The sequence below is a fragment of the Polyergus mexicanus genome, unplaced genomic scaffold (genome assembly GCF_030449975.1).
Source record: "Polyergus mexicanus isolate NDT 795.1 unplaced genomic scaffold, iyPolMexi1.0 SCAF_5, whole genome shotgun sequence".
Lineage (NCBI taxonomy): Eukaryota > Metazoa > Arthropoda > Insecta > Hymenoptera > Formicidae > Polyergus > Polyergus mexicanus.
In genome coordinates, this window is record NW_027223325.1 from 1,078,139 (window position 1) to 1,105,660 (window position 27,522).

A 27,522-nucleotide genomic window follows, 5' to 3' on the forward strand; every position below is an offset into this window, starting at 1 on the left:
GATCAGGTATCAAAGAAATGTAAAAAAGTATAGAAATTGCACGGCAAGAAAAAAAGAATAAATACATAACTGTGAACCATAATTCGTTTCTTGTTTCGATTAGATAAGTATCTAAAAATTGTTTAAAAATTCTGTTGCAAATTCGATAAAACATATATTTTTTTTTTATTAAATTGTTTATAATTTATTTTATAATTATATTATGTAACTTACGTAAAGGAAGACATACGAAGCTAACAAAAAGAAAAGAGTTTTTGCGAAATATTTATTGCAAATAATCTTACAGTTAATATTCGAGGTAGCACGGATTATTTATTATAAATAAACAAATTGTGTTTGAATACATACAAGAGAACATGTTAAATTAAAAAAATTATCATTGAAACAAAATAATGTTATGAAGTTATTTTTTAACATTTTTAACTCGCTGGAACAAAAATTGGAATTTTTTTTCTTGAGAATAACTTGTAATTAAAAATATATCAGTAAATGAAAGCATGTAATGACAAAATTAATGACTTAAACATATCATTAAGTTCAAACATATCAAAATAACACACTTCCATATTATATATTTTAGTATTTATATTTGAAATTCATTCTTATCAAATATCGCACTTTCACTTGAGCCACATCGTATACAATGTACTCATTGTATAATAAATCTGACTTTTTATTAGATGCAGATACTCCCATTCCATAGGGCACTTCAACGCCGTCGAATTTATAAACATCTTTAGAATCAGGCTCCGTTTGACCACGACCTAATGTGGAATGTTTGCCTTTTGGTAACTTCTCTATGTAATCCGCTTTATATCTTTCATACATATTGCCTAGGGCGACTTCGCAGAGCAACAACAAACCGGTCGGATTTTGGCTATGTGTGCAACAATAATTTGCAGACTTCGAGACCATATCGGCAAAGTATATACCTTTGCCAAACATATAACCGGTAACGGGCGCTTCCGGTGGCGCGATACGCAAACCTTGGGACAATATTCCTGCAAAATTCGTAGTCCTGGATCCGTGCCAGAGCAACTTACGATTGGGCAATTTCTTGAAGGGTTTGAATCTCTGTTCCTCTCCATGTCTCTTAACTACAAATACTTCCTCGATCTCGAGCTTGTACTGCGTATGAGTAGCTGCGTGAGTGTTTTGGACATATTTCTCGATCATCTTGAATTCTTCGCTCGTCTTATCCAACACGTCGATATCCGTCTTTAATTGCTTGTAATGACTGTCGAGTGGATTTTGCTTTTCATCGATCTTATCACACAAAAGATTATAGGCAACCTCCATCTCGAGCAACGCGTCCAGCATGTCGCATTTGTTTTTAATCTCCTCCGATGTTTCGAGAATTTTCGGCCCAGAAATGCCAAAATTGTGAGGTATCAGCGTGTAAAATCTATTGGAAGCATCGATCAGTGTGGTATGATCTATATTACTCTTTTTCAATATCTCTTGCAGTTCTGTTAGAACTGCGTAAGCTTTCTCAATCTGTTTCTTAGACAATTTCCCAAGCGGCATTTTATCCATGTCTATCTCAAACTCTAACATAACTTTTTTCATTTCAGCTACGTCAAAAATAAGGCGCATGAGATCCTGTATTGGTTTCTGCAAATTACTCTTGACGTCCGAGTCTAAAGAAGTAACCTCCTCATCACCGTGATCTAAGTCGATAGGATACATCAAATTTGGCATCTTAACAAAGTGCTGTCTATTTTTCCATCGATTACCACTCTTCTCCTCATACAACGACTCAAATTGCTCTATACAATCTTCCAATGCCATTTCTTCCAATTTGTTACCGCCAATCGTAGTACCAATCCGGCCCCAACTTCTAAACAAATGATATCTTTCAAGTTTGTCATGTTTTAAAATTTGCAACTTGTAATAACTATTTTTCTTTGATTGTATGTCTGTCAGGCCTAATGTCGCAGTGTATTTATCTTTTCCCTTTTGATAGATATGGGCACTGTTCTCCAAGCCACTATCGGGATCAACAGCTCCACCACCTTTTACCTTTACCTTCATCTTGCCAGAACTCGATTTCTCGAACCTACTTTTACTCTTGGAAGTATTAGATTTTGCAATGACATTAGAAAGTCTAGCATTTATATCACCACCCCAACTAGAGATGGTTTTCTTCTTTAAAAGCATGATGGGAGCATCTGTGTATTCTTTTGCTTCTTCTATGAAATCTTCCGTTATTACTTGAATATCGCATGATTGAACATCTTCCATTCTTTTATTCATCTTTTCCAATTCATTCTGATTCGAAATTACAGCAGCCAAATCTTCATGAATTTTTGTAGTAACAGTACCACCTAACAATAAAATTTCCTTCTTCAATTCTTCTTTATCCTTCTGTGTACGACCTAATATAACAAACTGCATGTTTTTCAAAGGACGTGGTTTTCCTTGTATTTTTGGACCATCTACTTCTTCTTTAACAGAACTCGACGATGATGGTGCTGTCATCTTAAACACTCGTTTTTTCACCTTGGACTTGTATGATCTAAACAAATTAAAAGCACTGTAAACCATAGTTTCATCATATTTATCAATATTTCAAAGAAAAAAGGAAAGGTTTAAAGTACCATCTGTTGTTATTTAATAAGAAAAGACTTACTTAATTGGAAATTTTTTCTTCATTTCACTTGGTATTTCGCATTTTTTTCTTTTTGGGTCTTGAGTAACATAGTCACATTTGGTCCATTCTGTTACGTTACCGGTGCATTTATAACCCAAACCAGAATTATATATAAGTTGTCCTTTGCATTTTGGACAGGGTTCTAGAGCTCCAAAGTATAGTATATCGGATACAAGATTTACGATCTAAATAAAATTTGATTAATGAAACAAATAAATCTCTGTAGTATAACAATAAATAAATATCTTTTCTGCAATGTATAATTCAAATTTGCAAAATATTTCTTGATTAACACAATGATGTAAATACAAAGTACTTACATTTGCAGTGCCTGTAGGAATTTCCTGATGATTTTTTTCCAATAATGCAACCAATTTATTTTTTTCAAGATCTGACATTTGATCTTTTATAGCATATAGTTCTTCATTTTGCTTTTTCATCAACTTTGCGTCTTCTGCATCTTCTGGTTCGTCTTTAATCTTTTTAGGAGGTGGTGGCATATCACCTTGAGTCATTTTTGGCAGCGCAGTTTTCAGACTATTCTTATCTTCTTTTGAGAGCTCTTTAATGCCGGGAAGCTCATCTCCGCTCCCGTAATATCCTAAATCTGCCCTTAGTTTCACAAAACATTCCACATGATGCCATCTATCTAAACCACCAAACCTCCTAGCTTCCGCGCTCTCATAATCCTTTTTTGATATTCTCATTTCACCCTTTATTATCTTTTCATCACATCCTTTACAGGTAGATTTATTAGACTTGGCATATTCTACTCGAAAATCACCAGATCCACTGCCGCCACCTTTTGTTCTCTTTCTTCCTTTTCCTGACACTGGAGGTGCATTAAGAGATTCTTCTACATGAAAAAATACAATAGAAATGTAAGATGGTAAAGTAAATTATAAAATTATAAATTTTGCTAAATATGTATACCAACCAATTTTTTTCTGAATTACTTCCTGATCTTCATGGCGAATTTCATCAAAGCAAGCTATATCAGCAGTAGATTTTGGTCTTTGTTTTAAAAAGAAACAGTTGTAATGATACCATCTAGGTATTGTTCCATCATGGACAGGACTCTAAAAATGTAAACAATATTTCTATGGTAATATTAGATTTATTTTTTGAGATATCATAAAAAATTTGTCTGACATATATCTATTATATTCATTTCATAAGTTTATTGTTTAAGATCAATTTGAAGTAATAAAGGATTGGAACATTAATTGTACATTGTTGTAAAAAAAAGAAAAAAAAAATGTACTATTAAATATGTTAAGGAATAAATAGAAAGCAAACAAATAGCTGAATAATTTAACATTGTTGCTGTTATCGTCATGCGGATGATATCGTTATTCAGAAAATAGTCACAAGGACATAAAAATTCTCAAGACAACAACGAGATAGCACGTTAGGGACACTCGCGTCTGTCTTCCGCGTGCAATTTGTTCGCGTGATTCTTGGACGAGAAAGTTTCGATACCTGAACAATAGCGGCGAGTCTCAAACTCTGCTTCGTGATAGATTGCTTGCATAATTGACACTTGGAGCGATCGCTTTTCGCGTATTCCGCCCGATACGGCAAGTCGTCACTCATTTCACCGATTGTCTTCCACTACGGAAACGTATAATTTGCGAGATAACGCCGATTAATACGCAGTGCTGATACTGGTCACGTTACTTACGTCCGACCAGAATAACGGCAAGTCTCGCACGATGCACAATAACCGGTAACCGGCATTTGGCGGTTATATAGGGAGCGTTCCACTTGACGACTGCAACGCTCACGATATCATTTTATCCTTGTTGTTCACCAAAAGTTAAACAAAGACAGATGGTGCTTGCGAGCGTTGCGGAACGCGCCCATAGTGGCGTCACAAAATAGTCCAAGTGTCCAGACTTGAAGACACCTCTCTTCCTATCTCTACCAACCTCTACGGATAAGTAAACTAGCTCGAAATAATAATGGAATGTGATTGGATCTGACATTTGACATATCATAGTTCGAACGGAAAGAAGCCTGAGAGGGGTGACAATCGCCGTTTCTTAAATTTTCTTAATAATTTTTGTTCCTTATTTTTAAATATAACAAGTAAAGAAATTAATAAAGCTCTAAAGTGTGAAAATCAATTTCATAGAAAAGTTATACTGTTTATTAAATTAATTCCTTAATTTGACTTTAAAGAGGCGCTCGTCATTGAATTACTACCGAAACCATTATTTTCAAGAATCGCCAGGAAAACCTGGAATCAATTTCAATCTTACAACGAAAATCCCCAATTTTCAATGGAGCACCGAACTAGGCATCTCGACTGGGTCTTATATAAGAACCAATAGAAATAATTCTCCAAAATGAAAATCATTTCGAATCCTTGCTGACACGAACTATGCAATTTTATTAACGTTTACCTGACAAAAGGGACAACGATCGTATCTAAGAACGTAAAAAAGAACGAAATGAACGTGAAATGAACCCAGAAGGGATGATGCGAAAATAATGCGGAATTAACGCGGAAGGAACATGTGTTTTCGCAATATAATTTATTAACTTATTTTATGAATATTTGTTTCCGATACGAAATATTCGTAAATACACCAATCTTTAATTGAAAATAAATCATAAAATTCGTCAAATAGTCTCTAACATCTTTTATATCTTTCTAAGAACTATAAACTCTAAAGCCTCTTTAGCTCAGTGGTAGAGCACTGGTCTCGTAAACCAGGGGTCGTGAGTTCAAACCTCACAGGAGGCAGTGAAGAATTTTTGCATTCTCATATATTCTCACGAATATCTTCTACGTATATTTTTTTAATTTTCCTAATAATCGCAGATATCGAATATCATTGATATGAGTTATATAATAATAAGTACTATTTATACATACATTATATTGTACAGAGTGTTTCCTAATAAGTGGGAAGTATTGCAGTGACGAATTCAAGATAGAAAAATAAAAGAAAAAGTTTATATAAACATATATTCGATATGACCTTGTTTTCGAGTTTTACAGCTCGTTTTATTTTCTAACATAGTTAAGATAATATACATTATCGGTTTGCTGTTTATCTGCAAGATTCGAAGGATTTGAGATCTTGCTAATATATAAAGACGTGTTATTTGTATTGTAACGATTCGTATGGCTTGGTCAAACAATGAAATGGTAGACATGCATCTCATATATGCAATCAGAATTAGACTTTTGTACGCGGAGAAGTTGAAAAATAAAACAGGTTGTTAACTCTGAAATAAAGTCATATCGGACATATATTTATATAACATTTTTTTCTTATTTTTCTATTCTGAATCCATTAATACTTGCCACTTTTTAGAAAACACCCTGTATATTTGAGACGATTGTATTTATCGGTACTATCGTTACTCTTTAAAAATAAACGATTATTCTTATTGTATTATTTATTATATATAATAATATTTGTTACTTATAATATTGTATTATTTATATATTGTATTATTTATTTTTCATTCTTTCATATTCTTAAAATTATCGGATTTAGTATGTAGATGTAAAAGGAGATTATTAATTAATAAAGTTATAACGTACATATATATAATATATGTAAGGCTTGAATACAACTTAGGAATAAAAATAAAAGAGTTGACAACTTGTAAGAAAATCGAGATTTGAGAATCCTATTTATTTGAAACGAATTCTTGGATCAAATCGAAGGTAATTTGTTTCTAATAAAAATCTATACGATTGTTTAGTAGATTTCCGGGATCTTTAGAATTGTAACTTCTAAAATATCTGATTCGCGAACAATAATGCGATAAATTGTCATACGGACTCCGGACACCGGAATGGAAAAGTTCGTATCCTGAATCAGGATCATCGAGTTGGCGCCGGACATGTTTTGCACGAAATGCAATCTCCAGGGATTTTCCTCAAGGCCTGGCGACATTTGACGAAGATAAAGCACCGGAAGGGACGATAAAAGAGCTATCGCTCGCGTGCCGGAAACAGTGTTCCCGCCCTCAGCTACAAAAACTATAGCCCTGAATAAAAGGATGAATCTTAGCTCCCATTCATGTACTCGCCGCGCTTAATGGTGTACAAAAACCCAATTTGCTCTTTCGCGAGAATTTTTTCCATCGTATCAGTTATCGCGATCGATTGTATAATTACAAAAGGTATCTTGTGTCATTGTACGCGAATTGCGTACTTGGGTATATTATACTCACATCGAGATGAAGTGCCCCTCGGTGATTTTGTTGCTGTTCGTTTTTTTTGGCCAGTGCATCGTTTGCTCTTGGCAGGTGCAGAGTAAGCAGATATAATGGAAATAATGTATTATACGCATAAAATGTGATCAAACGGAGTAAAATAATTCGGAATAATAGAGCAACATACAGTGAGTGTAACGTATCATATATGTGTGCGATGCTCTTTTAATAAAATAAAATTTTGATAAAATTAACAATAAAGTGTCACTTTACGATGGTTATCGAACAAATAAGTATGAAAATAAACAAATTAATTTTATCGCAGAAAAATATCATCATGCAACAAAGTTGATTATCGTGCTCGTGTGCGCGTGTCATTTTACGATGTTCATTGAACAAATAAATATAAAAATAAATTAATTAATTTTATCACAGAAAAATATCGTATGCAGCCGCAAAGTTGATTATCGCGTTTGTGTGCGCTATCGCATTTAAACTTGCGGTGCAAGATGAGGAGGATAATTAGTTTGACAGCAGAAATACAGGCGTTAGATTATGTGTAATTGACAAATAATTATACTAATTATGCTAATTTAATACTTAATTGGGATATTATTACATAATTACTCGATATATTTGTGGAACTCATATAACTGACAATGAGATAGAGAAAGATCAACACAATTATTATCCTAATATTATATTATTGTAAATTAAAGCCGTTTATCTTACTTCGTTTTACACATAATTTTACATGAATGTTATTAATTTTGTTTTGTTACTTTATTGTTATTCTGGTAAAGTTGAATAGAATCCAATCAGTCGCTTCATATATTAACAATCATCATCTTTTCAGTCCGATGTCCCGTGATGCGATTGAATAACGGAAAGATTCGCGTTCGGGCTCGAGGTCGGATTGTAAGATTTAATTGTCTCGATGGATTCACTCTCGTAGGCAATAAATATTCCACGTGTGTGCGCGGCCAGTGGGACACACCTATTCCCGTATGTGTGAGTAAGTAAAGTCGTGTATGTGCGTGTGTGTGTGTATATGTGAAATAGAGAAAATTGTTCATCAAGATGTTAACAAAATATTGTATCTATCTTCTTTTCACTGTTATGTATAATTTTCACTGTTATATTTAAAACTAGCTTATAATTGAGACATTGAGAGTGAGATGCAGGAACGATTGATTCGCGCGACGAGGAAATTGATATATGGTGACTTGAGTGGAAAGAATAAATATATGTAAGATCTGAGTAGATTTTATTTATCTCCTTGCACGTGACATACAGATGCGGAATGTCATCCACCGCCTGCACCGGCTCATTCACTTATGGCACAAAAATTGGACGGCGCGATATTGATGTTCTTTTGCGAACCTGGCTATACCATGATCGGCAATGCTGAAATTTATTGTGACGGAGTCCAATGGAACGGAACGATACCTTATTGTCGAGGTACTGCGATAATTTTAATTATTATCCTCCGTTTTTCTTGCTCAGACTATCTCTTTTTTACTCAATGATTGCATAGAATTCTGCAACAATAAATAAAGTTAAGAGGCGATAAATAAAGTTAAGATTTGTAAATATTTTGCGACTTTAAACTTTAAAATTATTTTTGATAGGACACAAGAGAGTATATAATGCTTAAATAATTTTTGTTACCGAAAACTTTAATTAACATAGGCGCTCATAATCTAATAGTAATAGATGCGAATTAATTCATTTTCATATAATCATTTAGTCTTTGATGTGATTTCTCTTCCCTTTCTTCCTTCTCTCCTCTTTCTTTTAATCAATTTTACTTAAAATTAAATTATTTTTATTTCTATCGTAAATCGATAGCGTCACTTGTTCGCGTTAACGTAATATCTTGATGTTCCGTTCATGGTAAGACGCGAAGGCCCCAGCGCCCACGAAATGCGATTTCGAGAGTACGGATCTGTGCTGGTGGGAACAGGACCCGCAACACGATTTTGACTGGAAACGCCATAATTTCGAGACACCGAGCTTGCACATCGGTACCGGTCCTACGCACGATCATACGTTAGGAGCCGGAAATGACGGTACGTATCTTCGTATGACCTCGACTTTTCGCTGAAACGCTATAGATAAAAAAAAAAAAAAAGAGGAAAATATCATTGTTCTTCGAATACATGCTCGTATATTTACGATATGATTTTAGGCCACTATCTTTATATCGAGGCATCCGGACGATTGGTGAACGATACGGCAAGAATTATATCTCCTCTGTATAATTCCTCATTGACTGAATCGGGCTGTTTCTCGTTTTGGTAAATATAATTTAATGTAAAATAAAATATCGCTCTCCAATTCTCTCGCATGCAACTTTCCAGAGTTTAACTATTTTATTCTAAATTTTATATTAAATATATGTAAGTCAGATTTCTTTGATTGAATTTAACGAGCAAAATTTTAAATACAAATTTATGAGTGAAATAAAGCCAAAAAGAGAATTGTATATAATGTATCTATCGTGAAATGTTCAATGTTTGGTTTGTGTCACATAAAAAAAAAAAAAAAAAAAAAAAAAAATTAATAAATAATATTCTAAAGTCTACATTTTTTATTATAGTATTTTATTAAGAATTTATATTGGCTTTATATTGGATTTTTTAATAAGGATATATATTTGACAGGTATCATATGTACGGTGCCACGATCGGTTCATTGAATATTTATTTCAAGCAAGAGGATACTGCATCGCGGTTGATGTTCACCAAAAGCGGAAATCAAGGGAATCAATGGTTCCATGATATCTTCGAGTTACCGAAAACTAATATCAGCTTTCAGGTACGTATTATCGATGTCTCTTTGATAACAAAATTTACTTTTAGTCGGAGTATTATTATTTATACAATAATATTACATTGTTATATTAAAATACGAGAAAAGAGAGTTAAATGTAAAATATAAGAAATTAAGGTCTTACAAAGCTTTTCAATGTTGTTTATAGATTATTATAGAAGGAGTGCGAGGTAGCAGTTACGTGAGCGATATCGCGATAGACGATATCGCTATTTTACAGGGGGACGAGTGTATCATTAAGAATGAATCTACCAGCGTAACTGTCGGCGATGATGGTAAGTTAATTTTTTAAATAGATTCTTAAATCAACAACAGGAAGCATCGGCGTATCTCGCGGTAAGATAATAATAAGCATCATAAGACTTATCTGATAGGAAATTCTTTTTAAACATGTTAAACGGAAGAATAGTCTGTACATAAAATTTCCGTGATTCTAATTTCTTCAAAACGAGAGAATTTCCATAATATTTAAAATATTTTAAGATTATGTCAACATTTATTTAAATACTTCTAGATTGTATTTTGACTATTACTTTTCAGCAAGAGAAGAATATTTCAATTCTTCTCTATATATAGAGGAAAATATTGTACATATCGCACACGTATCTGTTCTAAAAGATGTGTGTTTATTTTCAGATCAAGTCGAAATAGTCAACGCGCAACAAACCTGTCGGAATAGATGCGTTTTTTCTTCGACGACCCCCATTTCCTCCGATGCATCATCTAATAATTCGTTTGGGCCGGAAAGTTGCCTTTGTACGGTCGATTGTGCGGAACGCTCTATATGTTGTCCGGATTACGCTGAATATTGCATATTGGGTAACTAACACACCTTATATATTATATTGTATCTTAATGAGATCCATGAATTGATCTCTGAGTTGCTCGGTGTAATTGAAAATTATGATATTTAATTTTAAGCTTTAGGTAAGATATTGTATAAGGTTCCCGATTGCGATTACAGGATATAGCACCGTTACGACAGTACCTGAAGATATGACGACATCATTGAGTACTAACGCTACGATTTCACCGGTGAGAAATTCTACTCTGACAGGATTTCCTATGAATCCTATGATTCCTATTCCTATGATTCCTATGAAGGATGACATTGACCCAGGTATATCTAATTCAACGACGTCGACGATTACGCGAACACCCATCACGACGGTCAAGGTTCAAACTAAGAGTCCGCCACGGATAACAACACGTGTTAAATCAACGTGGCATGCAGAAATGAAGGAGACGCCTTTCGAACCCAAGATAACTCTCACAACGAAATACATAGAACCTCAGGATCGATCTGGTAATGTCCGTTGTGCTTATACACACGCACACACACACATATATCAGTTATATCTTAAAAGAGAGTTAAAATGAATCAAAAAGTTGAAATATAGACTTACTAGCTCTTATTCAAATAATCGCATTTAAATTTCAAATCTTCTTTTCTTGAGAGAATATTCTATACATAATATTGTTAGCTGAGAGATAACTCCGGATTGTACTTAAGAAAGTATTAAAAAAGAAAATGCAATATTTTTGATACATCTAGCGATAAGTGATTCCTAATTTTTTCAAAAAAATTAATTATTTTGGAAAAATCTTTTCAATTACTAAATGTATCATAATTAATCAAATTTGACTATTATTGATAATTAACTATCAGTTTTAAGCATTAGAAACTTGATAATGAGTTTTTATTATCAGAATCATACTGGATAAAGCAATGTTACTGACGAGGATGAAAAATTCGCAGATCTGCACATAGAGCAGAATCCAGAAAAGAAGAAACACGGTAGAGGTATCGAAATTTTGGAGATAGTCTTCGCAATCGGCGCGACTTTGGCCGTCCTTTCCGTGGCACTCGTGATCACGATCATCGTTATTAGGAGGAGGAAAACTTATAAGAGAGGAACGAGCGGTTCGGCGCTCTCGGAGGACAGCGACGTTCGTTTCTTAACGTCAGACGAAATTCTTGATTTCAATTTAGCCCGAGCTACTGATAACGACGAAATGTAGCTCCATATTATCGAAATTTCTTCTTTAAACGGTCGAAATTCAATTGTTTCTCTGATTAAATAATTAATCTGTGTGAACGAAGAGGATTCTGTGAATAGAGAAAATAATCGTTCGCCTGCATTTTATATCTTTATTGATCTTTGTCGTCTAATTTTTTTATCATTTGAACAAAATCTTTGCTCTTCGAAAAAACAAAAATTATGATAAAATCTTTTGCACTAATATTACTAAGAAATATTATTGTTTTAAGAATCTGTCATTACACCGTTAAAGAATATTGTCTGGAAACTTATAATATAATACAATATTGATATATACAATTTTAATGTTTTAAATATATAAAAAATAGAATTAATACTTTTAATTATCTTTCAGTGTAAAAAAATCGATATTTGATGTTAATAATAAATTATTTGACAATATTCTGCTTGATATGAAAAACATCTCCATTTAATTTAATTCTATTTTCCTATATACTTTGTGTTTCGCTTTGTCAACATTATTTTAATTTAAAAAATTGTAATTATTTATATATTTTTATATAAATCTTCTCTCTCTCTCTCTAATAATTCATTTATTCTGTCCTACTATATTATACTTTCAAAAATACCTTTCAATGTTGTAAGCGTACGCATAATTTTAAGGAACGACCCATTTTTTTGGTGATGAAAGTAGCACACAAAAGATTAACCGACATCGACATTGCGTAATGCTACTATTTGGAAGATCAACACGCATCTAGGATTGTCTAGGGCATATCGATTGATTTCACTCTGGAAATACGTGATTGCCGAAATATATATGCCGAGGCACGTAGTTTCAATAGTTCGTCTAGACAACTGATTGCCTCGATCAGGTAAACGTTAAGCTGTCTAGGTCTAGATACTTGGATAAGTATTACGCATTAATACGTATCCCATGCAGGGACCGAGGTTTAAATAAGTAGCATACACTTGTATAGACACACATATCCATATATGCACACAAGGGACCTTTACAAATTCTCTGAAAAGTTCTTCTCATTAAACATATCCCTCATAAAAGGTCTCACTAATACGTCGATCTAATGAAATATTCATGAAGACACTTTGTAGTCGCGGCATTTTTGTGATGTACCTTACAAGTTTGCGGATGTCGTGAAACGTCGCTTTTCTCTCCGGAGAGAGTACCGAGGAAAGAATACAAAAGCCAAAGTGTACATCGAATTTAGTACGTGCGTGGTCGATTTACCGCACGTTTCGGCGACATTTCACTGATGTATTATATATTGTACATTGTGTATACGCGCGCGCGTGTGTTTGTTTTGTATGATTCGGAAAATATGATTCATTTTATGAAACGGCTTATATGCTAGAAATGAAAAGTTATTCAAGCATCAAAGATATGTAGATATCGTACCTTTATTTTAAAGTTTCTGCACGTCTTTTCTCACAGTCTTTAATCAATATCTGATTTCAAATATCTCGGTATCTAGATGCCAAGATATTTCTTTGTATTAAAATTTCTTCAAGTAAAGGCTATTTGTAAAATATCTCTTTTGTTCGTACAATATATTATGAAGTTTAGTGATGATAATTGATTATTATTATTACTTTTTTTTAAAATTATATTTAATTCCGAAAATTATTGGATGTTTCGATATATTTTTAGAAAATATGTGTGTGGAAATTAATCAAAAAAATTTTGTCCTCCACAATACACGTTATCAGATAATATTTTCTGCAATTAAATCTCTTATTCTCGTATCGATACTGAACACGAATTAAAACTAGACATCTGACCTACTGACGCAAACGAAGTTATATCTGTGGTAAACAACACATTTATCTCACAAAACGCAATTTAAAAGATGACAAAAGGGTTGAACTTTGTCGCGACAAGCTGTCTATTCCCTCGGAAGCTTCTCTTATTAAGAGCTCGGGTTGAACTTCTATTTCCATGCTAATCTCCTCGCACAAATAGCCTGTCAGTTTCCAGAGAGAGACTTGTACCTACGAGACGTACGTGAAAGAATATCTTACATAGCGAATCGTAATGTCACCCCTGTGTAGAACGTCGAAAAAAATATTGGAAATACATCGCTCGCACCTCGGTGACCTTCGTGTCCCCGGTGAAATTTCGCGTCTGCTTCACGTTTACTTGCGAAAGCTCCCTCCAAACACTTTCTACATCGATTACCGAATTGTCGTCGCGTGTCATCGTCTGGTTTGATCAATGGTCGATTTAGAGTCAGAATTCTGTGGCGGCAAAGGAATGCTTCTCTAAAATTAAAATTTATATTTTTTGGGGATAAATGAAAAATTTTAATTGTATTTTTTCTCAATTTAATTTAATTTAATGTAAATGAAGAAAATTTAATATAAATGCTTCATAATAAAATAATATAATCTTTTACAACAGATTAAAAAAAAAAAAAAAAAATTATAATTTTTTTTAAATTTTAATCTAATAATTTTATTTCTGTACTATAAGTTTGACATTTATTTTTGATGAGTTGCCGACGAGTTTTGATTGTCATCGTAGAGAATAATATTCGCACCGGTCTCAGGATCCATATAAGGTCAGAAATGGCCCAGGTGATCTGGATACAGAGCGATCACTCCTGCATCGTCCGATAATAATCGCGACGATACGTTCGCTGAGTGTCCCATTGTCATTCGCTCGTCGTCGATCGCATTTCGCGTGGGTTGCCGCGTGCGTGCCATCGATGATTACGTATATAATGTCTGATCGCACACGTAATGAGCTCGCGGTTCGATTGCGTGCGGTCCGGGTACGTGTACGAAGTCTCTGAAAGGCGGATCACGTGGCATGCACAACACATCATCACACGGAGAAAGAATGAAGAATTCTTGGATTGCGCGGTCTCTCACTTTCTCCCGCTTTATTCTTCCCTCTTCTCATTCTTTCCTCCGATCATCGCTCCACTTGTTGCAACCGACAATGGCGTGCATTATCCGCCTCTGTCACGTCGCCGGAGTTGATAAATCGAAGCGACATCATGTTCCTACTACTTCCTTACTTTCTTTCGCTTCTTTGTATATATTTTTGTCCGTGTAGATCTGCCAAGTTTTATTTAAGTCTCATCTAGAGATAACGATTGACAATAATGAGGATTGCTCTTGCGTGGCATTCTTTCAACCCTGAATGAAATTTCCGAAAAAGAATCGCGAACACACTAGGTTTATATGTGATACTTTAGGAGAAAAGTATTTGCCATATTGTGAAAACGATAAGACCTATGACTAAATGATCTTGATATCGCAATAAAAATATAATTCTATGTTAACGTATTATAATCAACCGTTTAACATGCGAAGTCAGGTACATTGACGGTCCATTTATGTACAGCTGTTTCATAATCGTAACTTGTTTCTTTTATTTTCTATGATTGCAACTCGTTCTTCGATCCACATGTATTCAGAAATATAAAATTAGCGCGTACGATTGTTTTCACACGCTTCGATTGTACTTGAAGGAGAGCATTTTTTTTTTTTAATAATTTTAAAATACGTCGGTATCCAGTTAATTTTCCTCGTCTAAAGAAATCGGTTGAAAAGATCCGCGGGATTCCCATGGAGTTTCCACATTCAGCGTCTCGAGATGTCCTGAGACATCGTGCAAGATTAAACTGCAATTTTAGCGGGGAGCCTACTCTCCTATCGTAATGCATGCGACAACGCTTCCCGGGTGTCACAATAGATTTAATCGTCCTAAACTCGACGTCATGAGCTGTTCATTTTCATATAGTGCCGCAGTAGAAGGGGGAAAGGGAAGAGAAAGAGGGCCGACTCCGGAATTGCGCTTGTACTGAGCAATCGCAAATAACGGCGTGGTAGGCAAGTCGGTATAAAATCGAACGATCCCTCGATCAAAAGTCACAGTATTCGGGCCTCCTCGCGGTGTATCATCGCCGTAATTGCTACCGTGCATTTACCGCATTGAAACGCAAGGTAAGCGCCGGATTTCTCTCGCCTTTGAGACGGTCTCTTCGGGGAAAGCGCACGAATTTTTTTTTTTTTTTTTTTTGCTCTTTCCTCGTCAATCGCGATTCTGGTGATCCGTTTGTGTGTGATAATATATGTGAGTTTACAATGATTTAATGAAATTACGATCGAAGAGAGTATACATATAAGATGTGTTATAAATCGTTAGATTGTAAAAAAAAAAAAAAACGTTTCCCAAATTAATCTTAGATTAACATATCTTGGACTATCGCGTGTCGCTCACGACGCTGTTCAGTGAGTCAAAAATTTTGTATAAAGTTGTAAATTTTTTTTAGCTATTTGCTTTGCGTGGAAAAATTGGCGATACACGTAGACGTAATAGTAATGCAAATTATATTTATTTTTTATGATAACAGATGCATTCCGCTATCGCCACCATCGTCATCGCTGTCGGCTGTTTTCTCGTATTGAGAGCAACGGCAGAGGAGGCTGTTCAACACAGTCAACAATCGCTAGACTTAAAAAATGTCGCTATCGAGGATCAAATCGATGACGTTAGGGTCAATCCCAGGGAAAAAAGAACGTTGTTTTTGAAGAAAAAACTGCTCGGTGCTGGTCTTCTTGGTTTCGGTCTGGGCGTTGCAAAAGGGTAATATCTTTTCTCATTTGAATCGGTATCTGTTTTTTTTTTCATTTATTTATTTTTATCACTCGCTATTATATGATTAATTATAATTAATAGAGATTTTTCAATTAGCAAAGACAATGACGTGACATGTCAATAATATAAAAGTGAAAAAAATATATATGGTTTTCATTATTTTTTTAAACGTTAAAATTTGTTCTCATGTAATATATTGATGTGTAAAGATATCTTATATTTTATTATTTTAATTATTTTTTTTATGATTAAAGTTATTTCAAAATTAAATTAATTTAATATATTTTATCAATATTTCTACAATCGGATGAGTATTTTTAATTTTCTTATTTCATTTTTAGTTATAAAGCCGGTTACTACAGCGCACCGGAACTACATCATGTTTACGTTTCGCCTCCAGTGAAATACGTGGAATACGTCGAGAAACCTGTTTTTATTGAGAGGATCGCTCCGAAACCTATTTACAAACCACATATTGAATATGATGCGCCAGCCTGGTCGCAACCAGATCCTTCCTACGGGTAAGGGAAACCAGCTGTCCTAAGTTTCTGCCTTTTTAACGATTAATATATGATTGAAATACTAAAATTGTGTTTTTATATATTTTATTGTATTAAATGTGAATTAGCTCGTTTTATGATACAAATGACAATTTGATTTTGAAAGAGTTGTAATATGATGTCTAGAATAATCCAAGTTCCTTAATTTGAACGCGCGGATATTAAAGATATAGCTTAAATGATTTACTCGTATATATTTGACTATACAAAGAATTATGCTAATCTCTTTCACATTTTTTGTACTTTTCTTTGCAGCAGCTGGTAAATCCGGAGTATAGTTAATTGATTCGATCTCCTCGTTTTACCTCGACATTTTAGGAACAGCCAAAAATTTTGCACGCGCTTAGTCTCAATCCGATCGTCTAACTTTAAGTATAAGCATGACATTATTTAGCAATAATAATTAAAAGAAACAGTTATTTTTGTTACCAATGTTATAAACTAATAAATCATGATTTGTAAATATTCAGAAGCAAACTTTATTTATATCTCCTATTTCCACTGAAAAACTTTGTAAAATTTTTTAAAGAAAAAAAAAATATCTTTTATCTTTCTCAGAGTAATAAATCGCTTACTGAAAAGGCTTACGCAAAGAGACAAGACTTTCATTGAACAATCATATGGCCGTATGATTATCTTTATTGCCGAAGATGTTACCAAGTAACATTGAAATATTAATAACGAGTATATAATCGCACGATGCGTCTGAAATATACAAATATCCAATCCTCGCCATCAATTTCTCGCTATATGCTATATGCGTATATTTAGATATTCTCTTTCGATAACATCTTTTAACATGTAACACATTCATACGTACAATTAAATTCTCTTCTATTCACAGTCAGATAGAGATGTAGAAACAGTTAATCAGTAGCGTCGCGAATGCGTTCTGCCACTTTAAATAAATATCACTAGATAGAAAAATATGAGATGCTTGATTATTTTAAATCTGTATATTAATTTTTTTTAAATCTGTGAAACGTATCAGAACATACGAGAATGCACAATTTGTCTATTAACAATTTCAATCATTTGTAATAATTTATGGAGCTCTATTAGTTAATCAAACAATCGATTGCTAATATATAAGTTGTACTTAATACATAAAAAATGTGCAGACAAATCGAGCGTTCTAGTGTTCAAATTTAAGTCTTCATATAATTATTTACAGGATTCTCCTGTTTAGTAATGGATATTCGCTACGCTACTGATAATAAATGACCACTTGTAATAGATTGATTAACAGGCACCCTTGTGAAGAACGTATTAACCCTGCGCGTTTTTCCATCTTACGCTTTTGCTTCATTTATTCTTTTCTCGATAATTGCCATTTTATATTTTATTTCACTATTGTAAATGAGTAATTGTAATTGAATGAAAGATGTATCAGATAAAGTTAAAAACTAAGAACGAGATATGATAATCGAGCTAGAGTACCTGTTCTTTGGTAATTAGATTCGTTAGTAAAATTAGTCGAAGTGGATGGAAATGAGTCTTTAAATTAAGATCGTCCTTTTTAATCTTTCATTCACTCAATGTCCCTATTTGACTTTCTTATCATATTTCGTTGGACTTTTATATTATATTACAAACATATATATTATATATTACAAACCATAATACGTTATTGCAATTTTTAATACCATTTAAAATACGTGAAAAATTGCGGAGGGACACCAGGAAAATATTAAATGTAACGAATTTTTTGCAGATTGGCAAAGAGTCGATCAAGTGTTTCCCAAAATCGTACAATCGTGTGATTCCAGGATGCCTGTCACGTGGAACGCGAGTCGCTTAGAGAAGCTACTTACACACTATTCATAACGCTAATATTAGCGTGGCTACGCGATTACAGGAATTACATTGAGATACGTATATTCGTCAAGTACGTGGACCCGGCCTCACTGTACGTGTATTATTCCTAAATATATACCTTTTATCTTTACTCGCGAGAGTAATCTTATACAGAGCTCCCCGCTCTCTCTCTCTCTCTCTCTCTCTCTCTCTCTCTCTCTCTCTCTCTCTCTCTCTCTCATGAGTGACAGCCATCGAAAATTATCGTATAATTATTGTTACGGTTAAAAAATGCGATTATATCCTTTAACGATTGTCGTCCGGATTTAGCACCGATCGCGTTGGGAGACTGACTTAGGAAAGATCAAATAATAATTTACTACGAGTTGTAATAAGAGAGCTCGACGAAAAAAATTAATCAGAGTTCGACGAGCACATTTGATTCGAGACTCATAGATCGCGGATAAAAATGAAGAGGGAATTCTTTCCCGCTCAAGAAATTCTCTTTTTATTCGGGAACATGATTTATTATCGATAACATACTTTAATTACTTATTATATATATATATAGCCTCGATAAATAATACACATTCGTAAAAACTTCTGAGGACTATATAACGTGTCTGTTTCGTTTCTTTCTCGCATATACTTATCGTATGGATACAGCCAAAAGTATTATCATTAAAAAGATGGCACTTACTCATATACGTATTGGATCGTCAGGAGTGCAGAATTATTGAGGTTGTCGTGTCATACAATATGTTAATATAATGCTATAGTCGAGCTTCGTGATCGTGATTATTTCGAAAAGATTAATTATGGGAATTTCAGATGTGACACTGCTAAACTATAATATTGAAAAATTGAATTAAGATTACTAAATCTAAATTAGAATTTAAATATAGATAAAGTTGACATGTGAAAGGAATTTACATGGGTGTGGGAGCATTAATTACTATTTTATACAATTATTAACATAATTATTAAATAATACTCCGATATATAATCTCTGTAAATGTATGTGTCGAATTTGCGATTTACCGACTTCAGGAAATAGAGACGGACGAAAGTTGATACGGGCGACACGACGTTTAAAGCAGAACATTCGAAATTTAATTCAATGTATTATTCAATTATACGCTTACCCGATTTTCGAATTCTATTTGAATCGGTTCAACCATTTCGAATATTCGAGAACCTGAATACAGTGCGTTTTACAGCTCGTTCCGTTCTAACTAGAAACTAATTAGCAAGATAATCCGCGTTCGGAGGCTATTGTTGGGAATGATATCACAAAGAGAAGAGAGATTAGTGCAATGGAGATTGTCGTCCGTGATAAGAGGCTACTTCTCCTATCACCATTGTTAGTCGTAATGCGGCTGAGGATCGTATTCATCGTCATTGGGGATTTTCTTAATTTTCTTAATTCTTTATTTTTCTTCAATTTAGGACGACGATTTTTACTCTTTCAACGACGTTAAATCGACCGTAATGAAGTGTCTCGTGAATTATAATACTCCGCAGTACATTTAAAAAATGTAAAATACATTTAAGTAGAATGATGATACAACGGGAATATTCTATAATTATATATTGTCAAGTATTACAGGAATATAGCGAGGATTTAGCATATTGTTGTTATATCTTAATTTAATACGTAAATTTCTGTTTTATTAAGATATAGTCCTGATATTTATATATAAATAATATTTTAAAACTAGTTTTATACATACAAATCGATACGATATATCTCGAAAAATGTTAAAAATAATAAGCGACGATAAGTATCTCGTTTTTGAATAGTTTAAGATCCTGAATTAATTTTTTCTACCATCAAACTTGTATTAAAAAAGATCAAACTCACATTCACATATATAAATAGATAATATAATTTACTGCAATCTCTTTGTTGCTTTACAAAAATTACTTTTTCCGATTGTTTCGCGCGATAATAAAATAGCGATCTCGCTTTTGAATCGAGACATTAAACAGTGGCAAGCTTTATCGCGAGCAGTTACGCTTCTATCTCGACGATAAAATACGTCCCTTAGCCATGGTACGTCCCGTCGTTTGCAAAGCCGATCAAAGTATCGTCTATCATGATCACTTGGCGATCTCCAGATATTTATGTCATACTCCGTCAATCCGTGTACTCGACGTGACGTTACCGGCATGATTTTACTGTCATGAAGCAAAAATCTTCGAGTCACGTTCGCTCGACCCGAGATGTATAAGAGAATCTTTCCCAAACCGGTCTGTCATTTCTTATGTCATCCGTGACGCGGCATAAGATTGATTATCGTTCGTCGACCGTAAGGGGTTTGCTAAAGAGACGAATTAAAAAAAAAAAAAAAAAAAAAAAAAACACACACACACAGTCCGATAATTTTGTCTCTTATCGCAATCCTTTCGATTACGTTCGGCAGAGATATTTTAACTAAATCGATTGTGCCTGAGCCATAGCTCATTGTCAGTAATCTTTCTCTGTCTATCTGTCTCTCTCACTCTCTCTCTCTCTATCTCTATAAGATATTCTAAAACCAATGTCATTATCGCAAACCGCGGATAAGTTTGTTTCAATGCTCAAGCATTAATAATTTTTAGATTGTAAATAAGCGACAACAATAAATTTGAAATCTCGTATTTTTTATCAATTTTTAAACTGAATTTATTTTAATAGAATTTTGATATGAAAGTTGATTACAAAGATAATTGATATCAAATATTAAAAATGTTACTCGCAAAAATTTCACTCAATTAAATTTTATGATAAAAAATAGAATTAAATTATTCTAGAATGTTTAATTGAAGAAACAGAGTTAATTTTAAATGTAAAATATTTTTAAAAATATGGTATTTTACTAAAAAATGCTATCTTCCTGAAATAAATTTAAAGAATATATATATATATATATATATATATATATATATATATATATATATATATATATGCTGTGAAAATGTAATCGCGCTTTATCTGCTTGTAGTCTCATACACTTGCGGATAAAGCCCTTACCTACTTGTGTAGTTAAGATGTTTATCCACTTTTCGCAGAGTGTCCACGTGTTTTAAGAAGAAGCAGTTTTACGTCGATCCATTCGCTATCACAAGACCTGCATGCAATAGAAGATCGAGTATCTTTTCGGCCATCACGAAATCATTAGGCCAAAAATAACAATATAATATCTCATATTTATATCAATATACCTGCTGATGAAGCATTTCTCTGTTGCTCTAATCGCGAAATGATAGCTAATTATTCTCCTAGCTCGTAGCTCTTTTTTCCTGACAGATCAATGACACGATCGAAATATTGGATCGTTGATTATAATCGACATAATTATTACAATATATATATATATGTATGTATCCAATGCGTTGGTTCTTTTTTATATCGGATAGGCAATAACATTTTTATTTAGATATATTTTTATCAGAAAACTATATAACAACTGACGGATTAATTTGTTAATTATTCTTCGTTTTATATCATCTTGCTCTCTATCTTGTCTCTATAAATAGTTTGAAAGTTTTAAATCTATAATTCTTCCAAGTGTGAAAACGTTTTTATTATATTAAAATTTCATTCATTAATATCAACTTCAAATTTTCGTTTCATAGATACGTATCATCTAGCGAGAGAGTTTACAATCATAGATAGTAAATAATTATGAGAATAACTTTTAATTCTTAGCAAGGTAAAAAACGACTTTACGAAATACATATATATATATATATATATGTCGTGAAAAAATTCGAAAAATGAGAAATATATTACCCTTTTAAACTTTTGACATTTTAATACATTTCTAAAGAAATTGAGTTGAATCTCACAGCATAAACTCTAGTCTAGAAATTCAATAAGAGAATCTCCTTTCACATATCTAAATTTTTTTGATATTTCGTGTCACACATTTAAATATATGTATATATTCGATATATATCCAAAATTATATATATTATTTGCTAGCTGTCTCTCTTTTTCTCTCTCTCTCGGATACTGACAGTTTCAACAAGGAAATCGGAATAGATGATGCGAATGATGATTATTCATCGACAGTAATATTTGTCCGTGAAACGTTTAAATATTGACAGGTACAGACACATTGGAGGGAATTCGAAAAGCGGATCGCCCGTAAATAGTCCTATATAAACTTTTGCCCCAACGATTATTTATAAACGATTTACAACACGCCTACAATCATTGAATCTCTAATCACGGATCACACACCCCTGCCCGCGGGTATTATCAAACATCAATACAATGTACACTCAGATAAAAATACAGACGGAGCAGCAACGAGTCACGATATCAGCGATCATTTACATGTCACGTTTTTTTAAAGCCATCGATCCCTTACGTTTACTCTTATTGTAATCGGATTTTCGAGCCGACGTATCTTTCCCGATTATGATCGCGTCAAATCTGAGAACCAGTCTCACTAATGATTGACTAACTTTCAATCTTGGTTTAAACAATACTGTTTCTTTTTTTAGAAATAAAATTATGACTAAAATTAAAACTAAAATTGCGATTCTGAAGTTCAAAAGTTGAGCTAAGATTAAAGATAATTCGTTGACGCGATCGCGCTTAATGAAGGCTGATAGATGCGTTTCATTAATTACGATACGTAACCGCGAGACTTTTCAATTATACACGCGTTTTCGCGTGAATTGTTCGCTGCGAATTCCAAACGCGATACGCGCGCGTCGTGTTCGATTTTGTGCTCGTAATATATATCGAAGTTTTTCTATCTCGACATAATATTTGGCGGTTCAACGCAACGAGAGAGATTCGACGGAGAGGGAAACGGAAGCCGCGTGGCGGTAATTTTGAAGGAGGGGTTTGGGTGCTGTCGATGGTACTTCCTCGATTTTCTCCAAGTCGTTGGCTGCACCCGCGCTATTTTGCTTATATAGACGAGGAGTCGATCTCTGTGGCTGCGATTGTTCCGGGATTATTGACACCGGCTCGTCCGGACGGTCCAGGCTGAACTGCCTCCGGAGTATTCGACAGCCGAGGCTTTTCCCTGAAATGGAAAAAAAAAAACAAAACAGTAATGCAATTTAGTAGATATGTATAAAATCCATCGACATCGAGTGCGCGAGATATCCCACATTTTCGGAATATCAATGAAGGGAAAGATCCCTTTTTCTCTTTCGGCATTTTTAAAAATAAAATACAATAATCTAAATTCGAAGATATGTGAATTCTCGAAACATATATAAATAATTTCATTATCGAAATTGAGGTCAGGTTTTGAAATATTTTATACGTACGTTCGTGGAATTTAAATTTAAATGTAACATAAAATTTTCCGCTTTAATAATATTAAAAAGACAACCAGTATTATAATAAAATATTATTAATAAAATTATTATTCATTAGAAAATATTTAATTTTATATATGTACTAATAAACATTATTATTTTATTTATATAATTAAAAATTTTTACATATTGTATATTATAAAATTTAAAATTAAATACGCTTATATTTGCCAAAGTAATTTTTTATTTTTAATTATTTTTTTCCCACTACTAAGAAAATTTTTAACATAAAGATCTTTCATGTAGAAATATTTTAATTTGTGTTACAGATATAGAAATAGATATTATAGATATCCGTTAACCGATTGATCCTGGAATCCAATTCTGGAATGATAAATTCCAGATCTCCGTACATTGGACACTAACACAACGCTCAACTTTCTAGACACGTACCGTGATGTTCGTTGGGTGATAGACACCTGTAATGATTGTATGGCATGCTGAGATCGTTCTCATCAATGCAGCCAAAACGGCGGTGCCTCAGGGGTGGTTGTCGATATGTCGCCGAACCGGCAATCGATGTGAGTGAGCTGGTGGACGCGCCGAGGATCGCCGCCGCGGGATCCGCGCCGGAAACAGTGGAGGATGATACGCCGAGGGAGGCCTGGGTATCAGTGGACGTGCTCTTGCTCACGATCCCGCCGTGAACAGCCTCGGCCGTCTTCGGCGCGTCTTGCTTGCCCTGCAATACCTCGATGAACTCGTTGGACTTTAAGGAGTAACTCGGCAACATTATGCGCTCGTTGTGTACGGATACGGCGACCTTCTTAACGTCGATAGTTTCGTCGAAGGACGCGGTCCGGCTGTCACTCCCATTGGCGATCCCGTTGCTGCTGATAGAGTCTTGATGATCTGGCTGAATGACTTCGGCAGGATTGGTGGTCGATTCCTCGGGCGTCTCGTCTTGCGACGGTATCACCGGCAGTTGAGAGCCCATTGAATCTCCGCTCGACAATCCGCTCTGGGAATGGCTTCCCAGTATCAGACTTTCATCCAATCTTTGGAAATTCGAAGAAGCATACACGTGAGATATGCATATGTGTCGTTGACTGAAGTAGCGCCATTTTTTTGTGTTTTAAGAAACAAAAAAAAAATGAAATAGTCGCAAAATGTAAGATCCAGTATAAATTTTTAATTCAATTCTTATTATACAGATTCTCTTCAGGAAGACATCTCAAGTTCTATATTATTCCCCTCTATACTTAAGCATAAAAATTTATACACATCAAACTTTTATTTTACTTATATATAGCGCTATTTTCTGCCCGTCCGTTCAAACGCGGATGCGAGAAATTTTCAAATAAGTATGACATTTCGATGCGACCGGCATCTCGATGCCGGCGAATCCAGATGTTTTAAACGCGTGTTTATTCATGAGCGCCGTGACGTTTGTGGAACTCGCAGAAATGGAAAAGTTGTAAAAGTGATTACCAAGGAACGATATGATGACGTTGCATCGAAGGAAGGGAAATAATTTTATTCGGGAAGGGTGGAAGAAATAAATTCGAGTAAAAACGTGAAAAGAGCAATTTTTGGAGTAATCGGTATTTTGATGTAAACGTCATTCTAATGCCGATGATCTCTATATAGCGAATGTTTATTCATGCGCTGTATTTGCATTGTCTTTAATTTGCGTTTGGTTCAATTCACTGACTGATGAAACAATTTGTAATAAACTTTTTTTTTATACATATTTTTAAAGCCGCTAACGTGTTTAGATAAAAAATTTTATGTGAGTTTTATTATATAAACGGGACACATCTCGTAGAGAATAGACGTTAGATGAAATTATTGAATATTGATGTGACGCGACGTATTCAAGTTTTTGTCGAAATGGATCTGACACTTACGGGATATTTGTCAAATGTAAAATGATTGATAAAATGATTGATTCGAACGTCGAGTAATTTACATGCGAATCTACTCACCCATGGCTCTCCCTGAGTGAAGCGGCAGAATAGCAACAGATAAAAGGATTAAATATCTGGAAAGCAAACAATGCGAATAAAAATATACCGCATCGTAATCGAAAATTAACTTGACACCTCGTATTCTCTTTTGCAAAACTTTTATATCACAATGTATATTCTAGCAAATCATCGCGATATATTATTAATTAACGCATTCAACTAATTACACGTATTTTACATTTAAAGTTTTGCTATACATATATATACATATACCAGGGTTGGGAACGTTACTCTATAAAAGTAACGCGTTATCGTTACCGTTATTTTTCGTAAAAAGTAACTCGTTACCGTTACTCGTTACAAAATTTAAAAAATTAACGCGTTACCGTTACTTGAAAACTAACGACTCGTTACTTTTTCGTTATGTTTTTGTTTTTTGTGATGCTAAAATAAGCTATTAGATTATACAATTATTTAATAATCAATATTAAATGTAATAATCTATGTTACAATTAAAAAGTCTAAATTAGTCTCTATATAGCAAGCGTTTTCTTATATTAAACTTATTTGATGATTCTAATTTTTTATGTTAATATCTTTAATTTTCAATACGCTTATCTTTATAAGAATTTAAATTGTAATATACAAATTTCAAATTTGTCGAAAATTTTTATCGAACATCGTTTTTAAATATCGATAAGAGAAATATTGATTTTATTAAGAGTGTATTCCAATATTCACTGTCAGTAATCTATAATTTACGTTACTATAGATTTTCAGTACTGGCAGTGACTATCGTAAATGCAGCCTACGATAGAAGGCTACAAAATATTTTTCAAAAAATACATCTATTGAATAGATAGAATAAGATAATAAAGAACCAAAAAATAACGATAAAAGTTAACGGCTAATCCGTTACCGTTACTGTAAAAATGTAACCGACGTTACCGTTATCGTTACAAATAGAAAAAGGTAAACGATTGTTATCGAAAAAAAGTTGCTGTAACGGTACAAGACCTTACAAGTAACAACGCGTTACTTCCCAACTCTGACATATATCTTTCTCGATAATTTAGCTATAATTAAATTTCCCTTAAAGTCTATACGAAATTAATTACAAAACAAAAAGTTACGGCTTTCGCTTTAAATTGCTTAAACTGTTCGATTCTTCATAATCGACTTTGAAGCAGCTATTTTTCTTAGATTTGTTTCTGCCATCTGCGGCTGAAGGGTTGCGCGTCAGATCGGAAATACCCTGCATAATATAGGGACGCAAACTTTAAGATTATCAGACTTTTTTTCAGACCTCCCGCCTATATACGCACGCCATCAAGTAGGTCACTTTTTGCCCGCGGGTAATATAAGAGAATAGCTCGTGCGAGAGAAAACTTTGCCATTATATCACTTTCCTGAATATGTCGAACAATTATATGTATAGAGGAAAGCATTGGGGGGAGGGGAGGGATGAAAGGGAAGGGTTTGTGAGATAAAAGTCGAGAGGGATTGTTGAGATAAACTTAACGCAAACAAGCTAGAAGCCGTGCAACCTCTCATCGTTACATAATTAAAAACTCCTGAGCTGGTTTCTCGGCTCGTTTCTGACATTTAATCAAACGGATACGGT

The 27,522-nt window shown here is 33.8% G+C and overlaps 4 protein-coding genes and 1 non-coding gene across 9 annotated transcripts in view; 3 read left to right on the forward strand and 2 right to left on the reverse strand.

Moving 5' to 3' along the window:
- Positions 1-409: 409 nt before the first annotated feature.
- Parp1 (Poly-(ADP-ribose) polymerase) lies at positions 410-4,462 on the reverse strand. Its single transcript, XM_070296186.1, has 5 exons — positions 4,136-4,462; positions 3,591-3,732; positions 2,974-3,509; positions 2,633-2,838; positions 410-2,518 (listed from the first exon to the last, which is right to left on the reverse strand). Exons 1-5 carry the CDS (start codon positions 4,247-4,249, stop codon positions 577-579), a joined length of 2,940 nt encoding a protein of 979 aa, XP_070152287.1. The 5' UTR covers positions 4,250-4,462; the 3' UTR covers positions 410-576.
- An 871-nt stretch (positions 4,463-5,333) lies between these two features.
- Trnat-cgu (transfer RNA threonine (anticodon CGU)) lies at positions 5,334-5,405 on the forward strand. The gene has a single exon. It is a non-coding gene; the product is annotated as a tRNA-Thr (tRNA).
- Positions 5,406-6,700: 1,295 nt separating this feature from the next.
- On the forward strand, positions 6,701-12,054 carry LOC138933082 (uncharacterized). 3 transcript variants are annotated; one of them, XM_070295551.1, is made up of 10 exons: positions 6,701-6,928; positions 7,692-7,850; positions 8,132-8,296; positions 8,737-8,907; positions 9,027-9,135; positions 9,502-9,655; positions 9,819-9,945; positions 10,307-10,489; positions 10,635-10,976; positions 11,430-12,054. In XM_070295551.1, exons 1-10 carry the CDS (start codon positions 6,718-6,720, stop codon positions 11,690-11,692), a joined length of 1,884 nt encoding a protein of 627 aa, XP_070151652.1. In that variant the 5' UTR covers positions 6,701-6,717; the 3' UTR covers positions 11,693-12,054. The 3 variants fall into 3 exon arrangements, with proteins under 3 accessions (XP_070151652.1, XP_070151654.1, XP_070151655.1); XM_070295553.1 differs by having other exon boundaries at positions 6,776-6,935; positions 11,430-12,052; XM_070295554.1 differs by lacking the exon at positions 6,701-6,928 and having other exon boundaries at positions 7,759-7,846; positions 11,430-12,051.
- Positions 12,055-16,055: 4,001 nt separating this feature from the next.
- On the forward strand, positions 16,056-16,940 carry LOC138933449 (uncharacterized). Its single transcript, XM_070296162.1, has 2 exons — positions 16,056-16,288; positions 16,642-16,940. Exons 1-2 carry the CDS (start codon positions 16,056-16,058, stop codon positions 16,823-16,825), a joined length of 417 nt encoding a protein of 138 aa, XP_070152263.1. The 3' UTR covers positions 16,826-16,940.
- Positions 16,941-22,411: 5,471 nt separating this feature from the next.
- The window catches only part of LOC138933154 (retinal guanylyl cyclase 2), a 42,128-nt gene continuing 37,017 nt past the window's right edge, over positions 22,412-27,522 (reverse strand). For 2 of the 3 annotated variants that reach the window (XM_070295693.1, XM_070295694.1), the window contains exons 21-23: positions 25,917-25,928; positions 24,382-24,986; positions 22,412-23,687 (exon numbers count right to left, since the gene is read on the reverse strand). In XM_070295693.1, the coding sequence (XP_070151794.1) occupies positions 23,434-23,687; positions 24,382-24,986; positions 25,917-25,928 (871 nt within the window). In that variant the 3' untranslated portion in view covers positions 22,412-23,433. Of the gene's footprint in view, positions 23,688-24,381; positions 24,987-25,916; positions 25,973-27,522 lie in introns of those variants that run through there. The other variant, XM_070295695.1, reaches the window with a different exon arrangement.